The sequence below is a fragment of the Lonchura striata genome, chromosome 5, assembly GCF_046129695.1.
Source record: "Lonchura striata isolate bLonStr1 chromosome 5, bLonStr1.mat, whole genome shotgun sequence".
In the NCBI taxonomy this organism is placed as follows: domain Eukaryota; kingdom Metazoa; phylum Chordata; class Aves; order Passeriformes; family Estrildidae; genus Lonchura; species Lonchura striata.
Window position 1 is genome coordinate 5,000,235 of NC_134607.1, and position 17,453 is coordinate 5,017,687.

The 17,453-nt window shown below is 40.1% G+C and overlaps 1 protein-coding gene across 16 annotated transcripts in view; it reads right to left on the reverse strand.

Annotated features, from left to right (window-relative positions):
- Positions 1 to 3,373: 3,373 nt before the first annotated feature.
- The window catches only part of LOC144246307 (uncharacterized), a 304,135-nt gene continuing 290,055 nt past the window's right edge, over positions 3,374 to 17,453 (reverse strand). For all 16 annotated transcript variants that reach the window (XR_013339981.1, XR_013339982.1, XR_013339983.1 and 13 more), the window contains 2 exons: positions 4,512 to 4,678; positions 3,374 to 3,935 (listed from right to left, as the gene is read on the reverse strand). Coding sequence is in view for 13 of the 16 variants with exons in the window: in XM_077783235.1 (XP_077639361.1) it covers positions 4,534 to 4,678 (145 nt within the window). In the remaining 3 variants the exon portion in view is untranslated. The remainder of the gene's footprint in view (positions 3,936 to 4,511; positions 4,679 to 17,453) is intronic.

The window sequence follows — 17,453 nt, forward strand, 5'->3', positions numbered from 1 at the left end:
GGGTTCTGTTTCTCTATGACTGCCTACTGAAGCCTTATAGAACTAACATGTACTAATGGAAAATTAATTACATTAATCTTTGAATCATTCTTATTAAAAGAATAGAAGAGGCTGGACAATCACAAAGCAACAAGTTTTATGAGCAGAGGTCACTAGCAGAAGTCCAGAAAACTGTCAAAGTGTAATTTGATTCTTTTTCTGTATAACTTTGTGCATGCTGGATCCTGCCCCTTTGTGCTTGGTCAAAATATGTCAAAGCCAAAAGCCCCATGTAATAATGAAGAGGAGAGGATTAAATCTGATTTATTTAATATACACAGTATGCAAATAATTGCTAAAAGCACAGTTCTCTCTCATTAAATCAAACCCCTTAAAAAACCCCAAACAACAGTCAAGAAAACTGGTGAAGCAGAGGAGACCATTGAGATGTATCCACCCTGAGCTTTCCTTATGAAGCTCTCTCCCAGCATAGCAGTCTGGGTACAGAAATATCTGTGCTGCTTTGTTTTGCTGTTGGTTTTAGGTCAGGCTGGATTTGAGGGCTGGTTGTTTTTAGATGCATGTCTCTCTCCTGGATTAGAACAAAGCTCTAAGGCTAAAGGTGATAAATGAAAACATTTAGATAAGTCACATGAGGCTCATTTACCTCATTTTCCTATGACAGGTTATGGATGGAAGCAGGATGCAACTTACAGGTTTACACAAGCCTACTGTTCCACAAAACTATTTAGACATTCGATGTTTAAAAAAAGCTGAGATTATATTTCCCAACAAAATAAGCAATGAAGCTGTTACTTACATTTAATTTCTGTTAGAGATGCTTACCATGCCACCCCATCTATATAAGGTATAGCCTTGGTCATTCAGATAATTTCTTTTCATGTTTGAAAGTTACTTTGCTCATTTCACTTACTGAAACAATTCATAACTTGTCAGAGCATCAAGATCAAACATTGCAGGTGTCCATAAATCTCTTCCTGTGTGAAAAAGACTTCAGAACAGTTGCATGTAAGATCATGGTGCTTTAAACTTATTAACTCTTCTTAAGCCAAAATGTTTAGAACTCCTTTCATTACTCTTTATGCTGGTACTGTCATTGTTGCTGTGGGTTTTCACTACATGATTGCCAGTCAGGTTGAGAATGGATGATTTTTTTTTTTTTTTTAATGTTTACCCTCTCATCATTATTACAACCAGTGTGTTTAATTTCTTTGTTTTAATAAAAAAAAAAGCTCTTTAAAGAAAACTATTAGCAGAACAAGCACCTTTCTTACAGTAAAGCAGGATGTCCCAAATCTTTCTTCTGAGGGAGAGCCCATGCTGGATGGGGAGGAAGCAGACTGACTTGAAAACACCTTATGGCAATAAACAATTACTCTTAAAACTCAGCTGTGGCTATTCTTTCCCAAATTTGCCCTCCTTCTCATCTGAATGATTTCTTTCTCCAGTGTAATATTCCTTTTCTATACATTTATTTTTGTGCTGGATACTGCATTACCAGATTCAGCAGGTTTGCCAGGTTTATTTGTGTGTTTTGTTTTTGATCTTTGGGGACTGCTAGAAATCACTTAAGCTTAATATAATAAACATATACATTTTTAGAAAACATATCACTGCTTGGTATCTTGAACTGGGACGAATTTTTGTTATTATCCTTTTGGGGTGGATTGCTCCTTCCTTTCTTTGATGAATGTGGTGCTTGCCATAGTGTGACTGAGGGAACAGGTTTCCTCCTTTTTTTTGGCAGGTTTTTCCCTATTATCCTTGGAAATAAATGTACTCTTAATTTAGTTGTTTAATTCATTTTAATTTACTTACCCCTGTATTTCCAGTCATTTGAACTGAATACTATTTGAATGTTTCCTGTTCCAAATAAAGAGTTTCTTTCTGATCCAGGTTTCCCACTTGCTCCTACTTTTGTTTTGTTGGCTCAGTGAAGCCTTTGTTACCCCTTTTCCCCAATCTCAGTTTCCTAGTTGGTGTTTTATCCATGTCACTGAGCTTCTCTTCTTGAGCAATATACTTAAAATCTGTCCCTGTTGTCGCCCCCATAGCTGTGATTCAAATCTTACTCACGAGTGGCTATTGCAACACATCTTTTGGTGCTCATTCTCTCCCGTCTCCAGCTAAAGCTAACTTTCACTGTCCCCTCTCAAATCTCTTTTCTATTTACGTCAACTCTGTACCCCCTTTGATGTCTGCTTCCAATTCCCAAATCTTCTTTCCCGTAACTTCTGGTGCAATCTCTACTGTCCTTTACCAAGCCTGCAGGAAACCGGCTCCTTCCCTGCACAGCCTGTCCATGAGCATGACACAGCACAACAAAGAAGCAAGACAGAATGTTCAGTGGATTGTGTTTCTTAATACAGTTATTAGCAATTTCTACTTGGTTTTCTTTTTAATCTGTCCTCCTATGCACCTCTGCAGTGTGTATTTATTCCCTGGCATGCCTTGATCAGCTTATGCTGTCACTGGTCAATTTTCCCAGTATCAATGCTTATCTATCCTTGTCTAGCTTTAGTTGCTGCCTAAATGTAAGTTGCAGAATTTTCTGGGCCTTCACTCGTGTTTTATGTGGATTTCAAAAAGGAATTGCTGTGAAAATATCAGCTTGCCCTTAATAATTTTGCTTTGTAAATAATTCAGTCCAACTGCAGAAATTAAAACTGAAGTTGCAACTGCTGTTTGCCTCCACACCTAGACACCTCATGCACCAGAGGTGTAAGCACACCTTTTGCAAGGAGATGAAGTGGTTGTACAGGTTGAACTACTGCCAGAGCACCCAAGGAGATGCGGTGGTTGTGCACACATTGTACGACTTCCAGAGCACCTGAGGATATGCAGTGCCAATCGTGCATGTGCGCTTGTTTTGGTGCAAAGTCCCGTGGCTCCTGATGGGGAGCTCAAAGCTAAGCCGATTTGGGTTTGTTTGGTTTTAGCAGAGGCAATTGAAGGGAAAGTACAGGTTGCTGCCATTTCCGGAGTTGGCAGCATGTGGCACACAGCGGGATATTTGCCGGGTGGTAGTGGTGCTGTGTGTCCACACCAGAGCATTTCCCAGAGCTCATCTGATCACAGATTTGCAGTTCTCCAGGGTCCTTAATGCAAGAAGTTTCTTTCCCTTGTACTGATTGTACTTATCTCCCCCGGAGGAAGGGGAACTATTTCTAACTGTGCAGTCAAGTAAAAATGTCGAGTTTGGGTGCTTTGGGTGTGTAAATGTGAGACTTAGTCAAAGCAATTAGCTGAGTAACCATTGAGCTTAAATTGTTTTCCTACCCTGTTTCCAGCCGGTGATTAACACCTGCCGTGATACACACCCAACCTTTTCCAGCACTCGCAAGTGATACACCGAGCCTCAGCCACAGCTGGCTTGGGATGAACAATCACAGTTTATTTCAGGACTCTGCTCAATGGTTGCACATCTAAAAGTCAGACTTCAAAACAAAATCACATTTAATAGGGCTGATGCTTTGTAGGTACCAGTTTTTCCTTTTAACTTTGACTGTGCACGTTCTTGTTCAAGTGTGTCTCGCTGCTCTTCACGCTGACCAGCTTTGCTATGTGAATAGGAGCTGCTCGTAACTAAGTACTAAACAGGTATTTTAAAAGCAAGACTGTACTTTTAAAGTGTTTGATAGAATAATTTGTAAACAGAATGTTAAAAAACACATCAGAGGGAGGTCAGACTAGACTTGGAAACACATTGGTTTAAGACAGATTAACAAGCTCATTATTGGCTAGAAATTGAGGCTTACTCCAGTCTAGCAAAAGAAAGGTTTTATGATCCTGTGGCCTCAGAAACATCCCAACATCCAGTACATCCCAACATCCATCCTTATTTGTCCTCATGCCATGCTGCATCACTCCTCAATCTTCCCAATTCCAGCTTTTTGCTGGGCTGCACTGTGAACCAGATCAGGGAACCTGTTCCACTGAAAAATAGAAAATAGCAGCAGAAAATAAGAATAATTTCATTATTTAATTCATGGCATGTGCCTCACATCTGGGAGGAACACTGGCTGAATTTCTGTCCTCCGCACTACCCTGGAAATCAGCCTGGCATCAAACCCTGGTCCAGCCTCACCAAGGACATGGAAAAGGTGACTGTGGCAGGGACCTGAGGGATAAGGAAATAGAGGGAAGAGCTTCTTTCAGTGACTACAGGGAACGCTGGGAAAGGAGGTGATTTTCAGCTGGATCACGAGGAGAAAAGCCAGAGGATATCTGTTGGAGTGTGGGCAAGTCCGGCTTGTTTGGACATAAGGAATGTAAACAGCAGCAGGCGCCTTCGTGGGGAAGGACGTCATTGCAGCAACACGAAAGCATCAACTGCTAACACTGTATTTATCCAAACCGTAAAGAACAATTTTAAATAAGAAGAGGTTTCAAAGCTGTGTTTAGGTGGAAGATCTGTGTGGGAGAGGGGTGGATACCTTTGGACTTTGTTAATAATTAAGTGGAGGAGTGTGTTAAAGCCTATGGAATGGACAGCATGATAGTAAAAATACCGTGACTCATTGAAGCTGGAGGTTAGCAAACAGTCCCAAGTAAACAAAATTGCACATGACAGATCCTTGTGTAGTAAGACCCATCTCTCTTTAGTGAAACTGAGCCTGAAATGCTCCATTTTCTTCTGAAAACCTCATGACCTTGTGGAAACAATTTGATGCTGAACCTGCAAGAAATAGAAATTGTGTTCAGAACTAGATGAAAATCCAGCATGTTTTCTAAGCTATACATTTGCAATATTCAGCATATTTTCCAGTTTTTTTTTCTCATAATAATCTCTGAGCTAATGTCCTTCCAGTTCAAAAAACCAAAAAAGTGAATTTTCTCATATAATTTCATTCACTCTAAATGCAGCAAGAGCCAGAAGAAAAATCTGGATATATGGTTTAAAAGAAGCAAGGACAAGAACTTGTTTAAGGAGCAGCCTGTGAAGTATGCTTTTCTGTGTACTAGTGTTATCAGATATTTAGTTTTTAACAGAATTATTTCACAGGTCTTCCCCCATTAAAAAAAAAAAATGTTACTGTCTTTTGCATATCTTAATATAATTCTCTCCCTTTCTCACTTTTTACCTCCTGTTTATGTCTTGAGGTATATTTGGCTCTAAAAACTGCCAAACAAAATCCATAAGGTTTCAATGTAGAGCAGCAAACACACCAAGGCTGGTCTCCTGCCAGCTACATGCCTCTCAGGGTGCACACACACTTGTCTGGCTTCACCCTTTCTACAGCCATAGCTGGAGACCCCAGAAATTCCCAAGCCACTGGAAAATGCTGACAACAGGACAGGCAGATCACTGATACCATTCTGGGAGCCTCCGAGAACAAGAACCATCATACAAGAGTGGTTAATTACAGCTGTATCATAGAGTTTTGCACCCATTTTGAGTTGCTATCTGATAGCAGTTGCTCTGATTACCTAATTCATCTGTGTGCAACTCTGCAAATATTTGTTAGAGGACACAAAATATTTGCTGTTTATCCTGGGGTTCAGCATTACAAATGTTTGTTTAATGTCCAGCCTGGGATTTTCAAATGTTTCTGATATCTCAGTATACCTCCAATTTCTTTCTATTTGATCTGGAAAGAAAAATATCTTGTCAATATACCTGTCCTGTACATCTCCTTCATGTTTACATTCTGGGAGTTTGCCTTTTGGAGCTGTGCAGAAGGTAAAGTGCCCCATCCCTGTCCTACGTGTCACCAGGTTTGTCACGGCAATGGACACGCACAGAAAGCCTCAGAGGCCCCGCACAGAGCGAGGTGCCCGTGGCACTGCATACGGGGAAGGCAAGGCACTGTTATATTATCACAGGGTAAGTGAGGTTAGAGAACCTAGGGTGTGAGTGTCCTGACAGCACCTGATTACTCGGCGGTGCAATTACAGGAGCTGTGTCTCCACTCAGATTTTACAGTTAGATTAGTTATTTACCTATGACCAGTACAACTCTAATTACAAAAACTCTAATTTTTGACCCAGTAAAATTCTAAATACAACACAAACTGAAAAAGTTGTTGTTTTTTTTTTTTTTTCCTATCAAGGGTAATGCCATAGGCTAGTGCTCAGACTGGAAACTGAGTCAGGAAGAAATCCTCAAAGCCAGGTGTCACAGGTGTCACACAGCTGCACATCACAGTGTTCTGGCAGCTAAGGAGGGGTAATATCAATGTAGCACTGCTGAAAATGGAAAACCACGTTCCCTTCTACCCCTTCTTTCAGGCACAGGCTCCACCATTTACCCTCTTTGGGTTTTAGTATTTGTGGCATTTTTCAAACCCCCCAAAAGACTGGCTAATTGTTGGTAGATTAGGGACTTGCATTGCCTCAGCTGGGAGCCACAGAACACCAGATCAGGCACAAGAGTGAGGAGAGGACACTGGGAAAGGGGAGAAGGAAGAGAGATCTTCCCCCTTGCAGCTCTATGTTGTTAAATCAGTTCACTTGTTTGTTAAACCATGCCTTGGAAGAAGGTGGTGAAGGCCATATCCACTTGCTCTGGGTATTAAAAAACAGATCAAAGAGTGGTTGAAATCTCTGGTGGGTTGTTTGGTTTTCCATTGCACCAGTATCAGTTTTATTCCTCTTTCCCCTATCTTCAAACCCCTTGATTGGGTCAATGCGTTTGCTTCACAACCACACACTGTCCTTGCCTGCTGTCTTTGTGTCAGTCCTTCAAGCCCTATTTCTTCTGCAAACTTAGTTTTTCCAATTGGCCAACATTTCATTGACTACTTTTAACATAATTATACTAAATTCTTGCTCCTGTTTACTATTCAGTTCTTTGGGGCTAAATCTTAAAATTTCTCTCAGTTTTGTAAAGTGCTGCTTGCCTATACATAAAGATCCCAAGACATTTAGCAACTTTGATTTGCTCTTAGAGAAAATACTCAAGTCAGTCATTACCCCACTATCAATCCCATGAACTATATGCAGAAAAATATTATTTATTACACAAATAAAGGTGAACTAGACATGAAAAAATCAGAGTGGAATACTGGTATCAAAATGTACTTAATCCAGACCCAGTGAATTTCTGATTAAAAATAAAATACAATGCTGATTTTTTTTCTCCCTAAACTCTGTAAATCCTTGGAGAGTCCAAGTGGAACAATCTACTGTTTTTTGTTGTTTTTTTCTGTCTCTAGCTCTTACATTGGTTTTTCACTCCAGAAATAAAAACTTTACAGCTGGTATGTATATTACACTAATGATGCTTTGATTTAGAAATACAACTAACAGATGTTAAATTAATCTAGTCAGATTTGAGTTACCTTTGAGACCTGGCTACAGTGTTTGCTTCTGGAAGGTATGCACATTTTATTTGTACCCACGATTCATGAAAGTCACACTGTCTTTGGATAAATGATGATTTCATGTTTTTCTCAGATCTCTGCTCATGTCCATAAATTTGAAAGATGTGTATTATGCAGTTGGAGAATGTACTTTGAAGTCAGTTTTAGATTTGGTTGCTAATCTGGCGGCCTGCTTTTCTCTTCAGTAAACAGTGATAAATAGTTTCCAGTGGGCCTGAATCCAGCAAGGCTCTTCACTAAATAGCCTCTAGGTAAGAGTTAATTCAGAGTGAAGGGACAAACCCTACATTAAAAGAAAAGGTTGACTGTACAAATGTATGAAAATACCTAATGCTTCCTGCAATATGTGCAGTTTTCTGAATTTGCATAGCTGATCTGCCTTCATCTGCTCCAGCAGAACAGCAGGTTGTACCCAGTGCAGTCTGTACCTGACATGAGGTTTCTGATAAGCTCCTGAATATCAAGAATATTATTGAACGAATATGTTTGATACAGTAGGCTACTATTTTATATTGTTTTTCCATTCCTTATCACAAGTCATGATAGCACTAGTAGAAATTGGGCTATTCAATTCTAAGGCTTTGCTGCTCCAAGAGAATAAAATTGTACTTTTAAAAAATATTCATGTGCCTCAGGAAAAAAACCCACCTTTATTCCCTGGATTAATCACTTAGAGCAATGTGCTAAGTATACTGAGCCGTTCTTTTTGTGGAACACAAGGATCAAGCCTTTGTTCTTGGCAGCCACATCCTTCATGCCATGCATACTGGAACCCACCGCTGTTATTTTTCATTCCTCACGGAGAGCAGAGTGCTCTGCGGCAAAACAAGGGGCAGCTCCTCCCAGAGGGGCTTGCGCTGCAGCAGCAGCAAACTCCCAGGGACAGCCTGAGGACACAGGGGTCACAATAAAGGTCACAATGAAAGCCTGATGTGGCATCTCTGTTCTGTAAATGCCACGCTGGACTTGGCACCTTCATCAATTTTTATGGGTGATATTCAGATTGAGGCCTGGGAGTGGGAAGCTGGTATTAAAAAAAGGAAAATAAGGACTGCTGAGATGTACCAAATGCAGAGACATTGAGGAGGAAAGAAACAGAGGCCTTCAAATTGTACTTTTTTGACAGTGAAGAACTCTAAGAGGAGGCAGAAAGGCTATTAATGTTTCTACCCTTTTGTCTCTATCAGTACCCTGCATCCTGTCTACCACATACCTTGTGAGAACATTTTTACCTATTTTTGGGGGGTGGTGTGAGAGGATAACATGGTTATTTTTACCTTGCCTGATTCACTGGTGTAGAAGAGAGACACAGCCAGAAAGTTATTTTATAAAACCCTAACAAACAGCAAAACTGCATTCTTGCTTTCCTCTTGTATCACTACAAAAAGTGGCCAACACAGCAAGACTGCAGCTGATAGGAGGTCAGTTCTCCTGTACTCTACATATACCAGTCACATTATCCCTTTGTCAGGAGCAGACGGATGCATGTATTCCTTGTATGTATTCACCTTGGACTGGTGTGTCTCCAAACACCTGGGCCAGAACTTAAGGAGAGATGAAGGCAGCAGCAGAGAACACCTTGCTGCATGCTAACTCTTCCAGCATTAAATGGATTTAAAAAGCACTGCTTTTTAGAAAATAAAGGACTCAACCACCTGCAGTGGCTTAGCTTTACAAAGTGCAGTCACCAGTGTTAACAAAGTTATTCTTCCTATTTGTCAGCAGGTACAGAAGCCTCATAGAACTGTGCAGGCCCTGTAGAGTTATCAGATTTGGTAAGAATTCAGCCCTGTGGAAAACAGCTGCAACTGTGAGTGCAGATCTTTTGCCCGGAAATTAGTGAAAGTTTGATATAACAGCTGATCTTTTAGACTGACCTTTTAACACTCAAGGTAGATACATGATTTCTCTACAAAATGAGGATGAATGCCTACTTATTGAATTTATTTTCACATTTGCTTGATAGAACCATTCGTCTGTAATTTAAAAATATTTCTCCTTGCATTTGTCTTATGGCATTACAAGAACACAAATAGGTGATTTCCCATGAACTGTTTTGTTTTGTTTAAATCCTTATAAAACTCTGTATCTGCAAATAACAAATACTATCACCCTGGAAATCACTTAAGCCTAAAAATTTAATATTTGCTGTTTAAATTTCTCTCTGGTTGAAAAGAAAAGCTGTAGTCCCTCTTCTGAGCAATGTAATCATCAAAACCCTAAATGCACTTTTAGCAAACCATACAGTAGCAGTTTAAAGTACTCTGTGAGTAGTTTCATATTACCAGCAGCTGGATTAAGATAGTAACACGACCATTGTGCCATCCTCTAAAATAATGTTTCTATCACAACAAAAATATTTGCATGCAGTAAATGGACATTGAGTAATGTGGACTTCTGTACCGGTGATTGCACCATGTAAAAACAAGGTGGAGAGAATAGAAAACACCTGAGACAAAATTACTTGTTGCCTTTCTATATTGCTGCTTAGAACAGTAGCCACTCACCCTTTGAACAAAGATAAAAAGACCTACTTCTTTTACCAAAAAACCCCAAAGCCTACCCTCCCAAACCTACATAAACTCAGTTCTTCCTTATTCCTAGTGTGTATGACTAGTACTTCAAGCTTTTTACTCTTAGATTATTTTGTTTTTCCAGTTGTTGATAAAGTTAAATCTCTCAAAAAAATTGGAATTGACATGCTTTGAGTTTTTAAATGCTGAAATTTTATACCACCTCTCACCCTGTCACAGTTCTAAGACATTGCACTGAAGGTCTCCTGCAATTTGGCATGGAGGTACAGATTAGATAACAAATTCAAATTAGTTATTTCAAACACACCTGGAAAATACTTTGAAAACATAGTGATGCCAATGAATAAAAGACTGTGCTCTGGGACATATCTAATGACTTTTGTTACTATCAGAGAAATCTCTGTAAGAGAAGTTGCTGCACTCTGAAAGAGGCAGTGATGGAAAGAACAGGCTTTGAAGATCATCTCAGTGTAGTTTACACAAGACGTTCTGTATGTCAGGTGAAATACATTTTTAAGTGACTTTGGATACTCTCCAGGTTTTTCTGTGGCGATATCTTCAGTGAAAAGTTTACAAAACCAGAAGTTTCAAGTGCTGGAATGGCAGTGATGCTTGGGGCTGATCAGGGCTGCATCCACATAGCCTAGAGCTCTTTCTTTGCTACTGAATGGTTTCTGGCAGAAGACTGAACCCAACTCTTTTATTTAACAAAGGAAGGATCGCAGATGATTTTTTTATCTCTTCTACAGAAAGCAAAATTCTTGCCTTTACTTGGATCTGTGGAACAGGAGCATGTCATGGGAACACTTTTGTGAAAGAGAAGAATAAGGGGCTAGGCTGGGCTGGGTTTGGGCCTTTCTGAAGCACCATGAATGAGCTGGAATTTCTGGACCTGTGTTTTCAGGAGACTGCAACTGCTGCTTGCTAAATACCCTTGCACATGCCTTTGGCCTGTGGATCCATCCCCATAAATTCATTTAATGCATCTCCTTATGGAGATGTAGAGTTGGGAGGCAATAGCTTAGGTGGGGTTCTCTGAAGTCACCACCCTGTGCTGGCTTAGCTGATTTACATAACATCTCATTTTAAGCAATTAAATTCTTGTTTTTTTTCTTAGGCTCTTGCTCAGAAAATCATCATGATCCTCTGTAAAATGCATAAGTATTGATGAAATGGGCCTACATTTGGACCTGGAATGATTGTTCTACTTGTGTTAGTTCCTATGACTATTCACTACATTCTCTGGGAAAGACCCAACCCAGTAAATTTTACATTTGTATTTTTGCAAAAGGCAGCAATACTGACTATGTAGTTATTAAAGAACTCGAGAGCAAGTTGGAAAAATTAATAGAACTATTCCTAGCCATGAACACATTGCATATGTGCCAGGAAACAAGCAAAACCTGATTTACCAAGCATTTTGTGTGGTGAGAACTTCAGCTTGCCACGTCCTCTCCCCCAGTTCCTTTAGATATCCTCCAGCATCCTTTGTTTTGGGGAAAAGTAGCTATTTTGCCCCCCAGCTTGTGCTGCCTGTCCAGCTGGCACTCACTTTTGCACTGACCAAAAATGTGGTCAGGCAAACACTAATTGTACGACAAGAAAAATCATTACCGGTAAAAATCACAGCAGAACCTGCCTTATGCCATTCCAAACCTACATGTACTGTACCTAACCATTATTTTCATTACCATTACTGATAGCTTCTCCATTGGTTTTGGTGCAGCACCTGAATCAATGAATGTTTTCCTTGCCTGATGGGAAATCCCATCTTTGTACTGCTGATTTCTCACATGAAATCGTAACTAAATTTTAAGTGTTGTGATTTGTGAAGAATACATAACCGTGGTGTAAAATCACAGTTCATCCTTGCTCTGATTTTTAGTTTGTTTTCAGGCAGGATCGTTTCTAACCAAGCAGCACGAGAGGTGATTGATGGCAGTGAGCAGAGCGATAAACACCTGACCTCTAGTGGCAGCTCTCCGGCCTCGGTGGGAAGAGAGAGAGCTGGAAATGTGAGGGGAAAAGGCTGGAACTATGAAGTAGAGCCTGAACTTCCATTAGTTGCTTTGTCAGTTTTTGTTTAATTATCTTTTCAACTGAAATCTCAGTTCAGAATCCAGGGCATTTCTCTTTCTGAAACTTTTCTTCACATTTATCACTATATTTAAGAAGTGTGTGCACAGTTTTCCAAAAGAATTACAGCAATATCCTAACAAGTTTTATATATTTGTATAGAAAGCTTTTGGTAAGTTTTTCACTTTGGTTGTTCCTCCCCATGCACACACAATTATTCAAAAAGCCCATTTTGAGTTGTCATTAGACTTCATTCCTGCTCCTCACTGACACAGAACATTTCCCCAGTGAAAATACATATTCACTATCAGCACTCTGGACATCAAAACCTTCCTTCCCATTGGGCTAAAAATACAGCAGCTATTCCATAAACAAAGGTCATAACCTTTCTAATCAAGTGGTTAACCCAAATAGTAAATCCCCTCATAGAGAAAAAAGTCTTGTTTTTCACCTCTGTAGGATTAAATTTCAAAGTGCTGGCATTCACAAAATTTCTTCTAAGCAAAAAACCATTGTCTGGAAGCTGTGGTTGAACCTACTTTTCATTGTAGCTGTGTGAGGCCTTTGGACCACCAATACAGTCTATAAATGTGACAGTGGCAAAGCTGCAGGAGGACTGGAGCAATGGCATTATTATTTTCCAGTTGGAGTTAGAGTAACACACTCTTATTCCTGAAGCCATGGTGAAAATTAGTCTATGTATGTACATTAGAAACAAGTTGATAGGGCCATATGAAGAGATGATTTCAGGAAAAAAAAGCAAGCTGTACAAATATTTTAGCCCATTTAAATGATCACATTAATTGGGGCATGGTGGGGTAAATTGGAGGTTTCCTTATGGCCAACAAGTGCTGACTTGAGAAGGGCATAGAAACAGTGCTATGCTCTTTAATTTTAATGTTTCAGATTAAAAAAACATTAAATTATCATAGTTATGTGCAAAATCTTATTATGTTTGGGCCCTTTTATATGTTTTCTATTTATTAAAAAAAAAAATTTGCTATATTTTTCATCTCCGAGAATCTGATTTTTTTGCCCTCTATTGAGAGTAGTTCAAAATCTCCTTCCTTACCTTCAAGGTACTCTGGCACAAGCCCAAGATGCCCAATGGCTTGTCCTGCACAAGATGTCAATGTGAATTAACAAAAAAAGATGTGAATTTAAAGTGAGTATAACTCGAGCATATATAATTTCTCTATGGACACTCATTTAGAAGTCAGCTGGCCATAATTACCTTAACTTAATTCATGCTTAAAATGAATTAAACTGAAGTGAACTAATGGTTTATCAACATGGGAGAGACACTTAACAATAAGCTCGGTGTAAATTCACAATTCATCAGCTGCTGTACTCTGACTTCCCTTGTGGAAATGCAATGTGCCCTCAAGGTGCCTTTGTATGAGGTAACTTAATTTTTTTAGGGGGAAAAAAAGGCTATATATGGAAGTGTGGGTTGATTGATGGCAGGTGCAGAAGTGATTGGATTTCAATGGTACTATGCTAGAGAAAAGGTCAGCATACATCATCTGTGCAGTTGAAGTTTCTCTGCCATTTTGGGACCACAATGGCACCCTCTATGCTATGGGGTCTGTTCTGAACTGCAGAAAGCCAAACAGCATTTTTGATGTTTCTCTAGCAGGAGAACAGCCAATTAGTACCAAGTACCTGGTGTACCATCGACTCATATTTTTATTCACTATTCAGGAAATGACCATGGAGGAGTGCAGAGAAGCCCTAGCCATTTCTGAATGAAAGCAGCTACATACTAAAATTTACACTGTTACCCAGCTTGGTTTAACTTTACTGAGTATCTTGGTATTAATTTCCCCCTAAATGACTTCCCACCTTTCTTTATTCATTAGATTTAACAGCATTTTCTGTTAGCATAAACAAAGCAGTAAGAAATAGGGAGAAATATCCCTACTTGCAGTACTCCTTTAAATGCAACCAGCATCATCAGGCAGTCTGTGACATTACTATCCAGTTAGGAAAACATCCCTGGCCCCATTCATTCGGCCATTCCTGCTCATTTTTCCAGGCACAGAACGTTTGTGCCGTAGCAGGCCTTGTCAGATTTGGAGCCTTCCAGTACCTGATGAGCATATTAACAGTGCTCCCATTCACGGCCCAGAGCCTGCCAGTTCCATCTAATTTTAGGGAAGTTGCTATTTATAGTTGGAAGGCTGCGCTCTGGTGAAAGCCTTGCCACTGCTGGGTGCAGGGGGGAATTTTATATTTTTGTGCTGTTTTAGTTGGCACACGCAGAGTTCATGGTTGTAATTTACCCCAGTCCAAAATACTCTGCCATCCCTCCCCAGGGAGCAGTGATGCCCTGCCTGAGGATTTACACCAGGAACACTGTGGCTCTGTTGGCTGCCTGGTTCTCATCCAGCCACATGCTGGCTGTGTCCAGGCACAGACAACCCAGAAGTCAAATGACAGTACAGAATCACAACCTTTGCTAAATTTCTACATGCAGAAATGCTTCAAGGTCCAAAGGATGAGGGAGAGGGGCTGTAACTCCTCTCTCTGTGCTGTAACTCCTGTAGTACAGGTTGATCAAAGTGAATTCCTTTTGCCTTGTTCCAAAGAGTACATTAATAGCAGTAGTAACAATATCTGCCTCTGCACCACAGGATTTTGTCAGAATTTATTCACTAACTTTGCAGGTAGTGTTAAATGCCAAGGAAAGCTACGGGGAAGAGATTCTCCAATGTAGATTGCTGGTCAAATTTATTAAAATAGTCTGTTATGACTTAGGCATTTCATTAATGTACCAAGAACTAACACTACACTGTGTATATATGTACAGGTGCATATGTGTATATGGAAAACTGAGAGAGCTGAGAGGAAATCAGCATTACAGTTCATTTTCTCTTGCAGAAAAACAGCCACATAAAATGTGAGAACTCCAAAATTATTTCATTTAGAAATACAGTGTTCGAATCATATATAGTCTGGTACCATAAAGTTGTATAATGACCCTTGGGAAAAAGTAAGTTGACCTCTTCCTGTTCAAAAGATACTTCATTATGTGTTTTAGTAATTGCTAATTTGTTCCCAGTTTTATTGGTGAGACCAATTTTATTGGTGTGAGGATGATGGTTGAAAAACTAAATTCACTTTTTGTAAATTGAAATTGGGGTTCAGCTCATGTTAGATTTTCAAGATGAATCCTGTCTTTGGTAGAGAAAGATTTGTGTCACAGAGCTTCAGTCAGATTGTAGTGTTTTGACTTTAAAACACCCAAAGTTGACAGCATCTACTCTTGTTTATCTCTAGACAGGCCTCTGGTATGGGTAAATCCATTTCTTAGATTTGTAGGAGGTGCTTGCAGGGGTTGCTTACTCTCTTTCTGATGTAACTTGCTGACATAGAATACATGCTATGCTCATCCCTCATTCTTGCTGCTATAGACAGGAAGACCTAGAAGCTGGAACAGATACGGCTGTGAGAGCAAAAAAATAATCCTTGTACTCATCAGTCTTAATTGAGTTCTGGTTCCTAGTTAATTTGTGTATCATAACAAGAAAGGAACATTGAACAAGCAGAGATTCTGGTTCAGCTGAAATTCATATTCAGCCTGGCTGGGATTCTGCTGAGGCAGAGCTGAGCTGGAACTGAACCAGAAAAGCAGTTGAAGAAAGAAATAATGAGCAATTCTGTGGCTAATGTGGTTTACAGGACAAAAAGTATTATTTTCTCTATTAATTTGCAGCTAACTGTGGCATGTGATAAAGCCCATGCCCCATAGTCCAGAGGCCATGCTGGCAGAGGACTGTCATTCAGAGCCAGAAGTGTGTTTTAGCTGCACAGTAATGTCAGTAAGTGTTCATCTCCTGCCCTCCTCTCCAGCTGTAAACAGATGTTCCAGGAAAATGAGGGGTTCAGATGTTACTGCAGGTACAAACTGCAGTTCTGCCCAATGAGAATCACAGGTAAAGCTGTAACACAGCTCTGAAAGGGCCCTGGATTAACAAATATTTATACTGATTGGAGCACAAGTTTAAGTCGATGAGGATGCACCTTTTGTGTTACTGGCAAGGTAACACTGAGCAATCCTGGCGGTTGCAGGAGTATTTGGAGTTGTTTTAGGGATGTACAAAGAGGTGGTGTGAGTCCAGAGGGGTTTGAGCTTCCTGTCACAAGCAGCCCCAAACCCTGCAGGGTGGGTAGAGCACACACACATGTCCCACTGAAAGACACAGCAATGACATCTCACCCATATCTCAAAACACTACGTGGGACCAGGGGAGGCATCTTGAGCCAGGTGCCCACACACACTCAGGCCAAAGGGGCATCCCCTCAAAGACAAATTTCCAAACGCTTTGGTTCAGCCACTTCTGGGAACCTCCTCTATGCACAGCTTTTCACAAAAAAACCCCACCACAATTTGAGAGGCTCTTTCTTCCTACACAGGCTGTCAAATCTCCATCCTTGCACTAAATCAGCCTTTCTGGGTTGCCTGTCTCATGTGGCTTTATGTTGTCTGTTAAGCAAATTAATATACTGTTCTTATTGTTTGCATTTTACATATTTTTGCAGCCTTCCCAGAAAAAGCTGACACGTTACTGCACTTCACCAAACTGTACTTTCTTCCACGTGTTCTCACCCACAGAGACATTGTGCTGTTTTTCATTGTCATATTCAGGCCCAATGTAGTTTCTCTCCATAAATGCTTCCAATGAAACCTAAAACATCATCACCTGTTGCTCTGCACTGTATAAGGGAGAGTAAAAAGCCTGTACGTGGTGACCAGCCCCAGAAGCTACTCCTGCTGGTGGGCTGGGGCTGGGTTTATAAGCACAGAAACTCAGTATCTCCACCCTTCTTCCTGGGTTTTATCTGGCACTGGTACTCCTACTCATACCAGCCAGTTTAGAGCATTGATGAGTTAAATTACAGTGACTTTGTGGAATGATTTTAACTTAATCAGCCAGTATAAAATTAGTGGCTTTTCATATACCTGTGATACTTGAAGAGTTAGTTAATTTTCCTTTATGGAGAACATCTGGCTGGTAGCAAGGCAGAGATTATAACTTCAGGGAAGGCTTTTGCTTATATGCTGAAATAAGATATTTTCCTCTACAGCTAATATTTGCCTTTTTTAGCTATTTTGAGGTAAAGCAATTGCTTCCATCTTTCCTATCCCCACTCCAACTCTTTATGTTTGAGGTGTATTGTAGTTTATTGTTCCCCAAGCAAGAGCAGCAAAATCATTCTCAAGTCTCAACTGATGCTGTGCTTCTAGAAAATTTAAATTTTTATAGTAATGGCCTTCCACTCTTTCTTATGGCAGTAATTTTGGGATCTATAAACACTGACATCTGTATCCAAAGTAAAAGAAAATTTGAAATACTGGAAGGATCCTTTAAGGAATCTTGACAGCTTGTAATTTCCTTTTGCAAGTTCCTTGCTGCTGCAGTTTCTCTCTGTTAGTATGAGCCAAAGCAATTGAGTTTTTTATACTTCCTTGCTGCTTAGGACATTTCTGATCAGTGGCAGCCAGCTGGCCAGT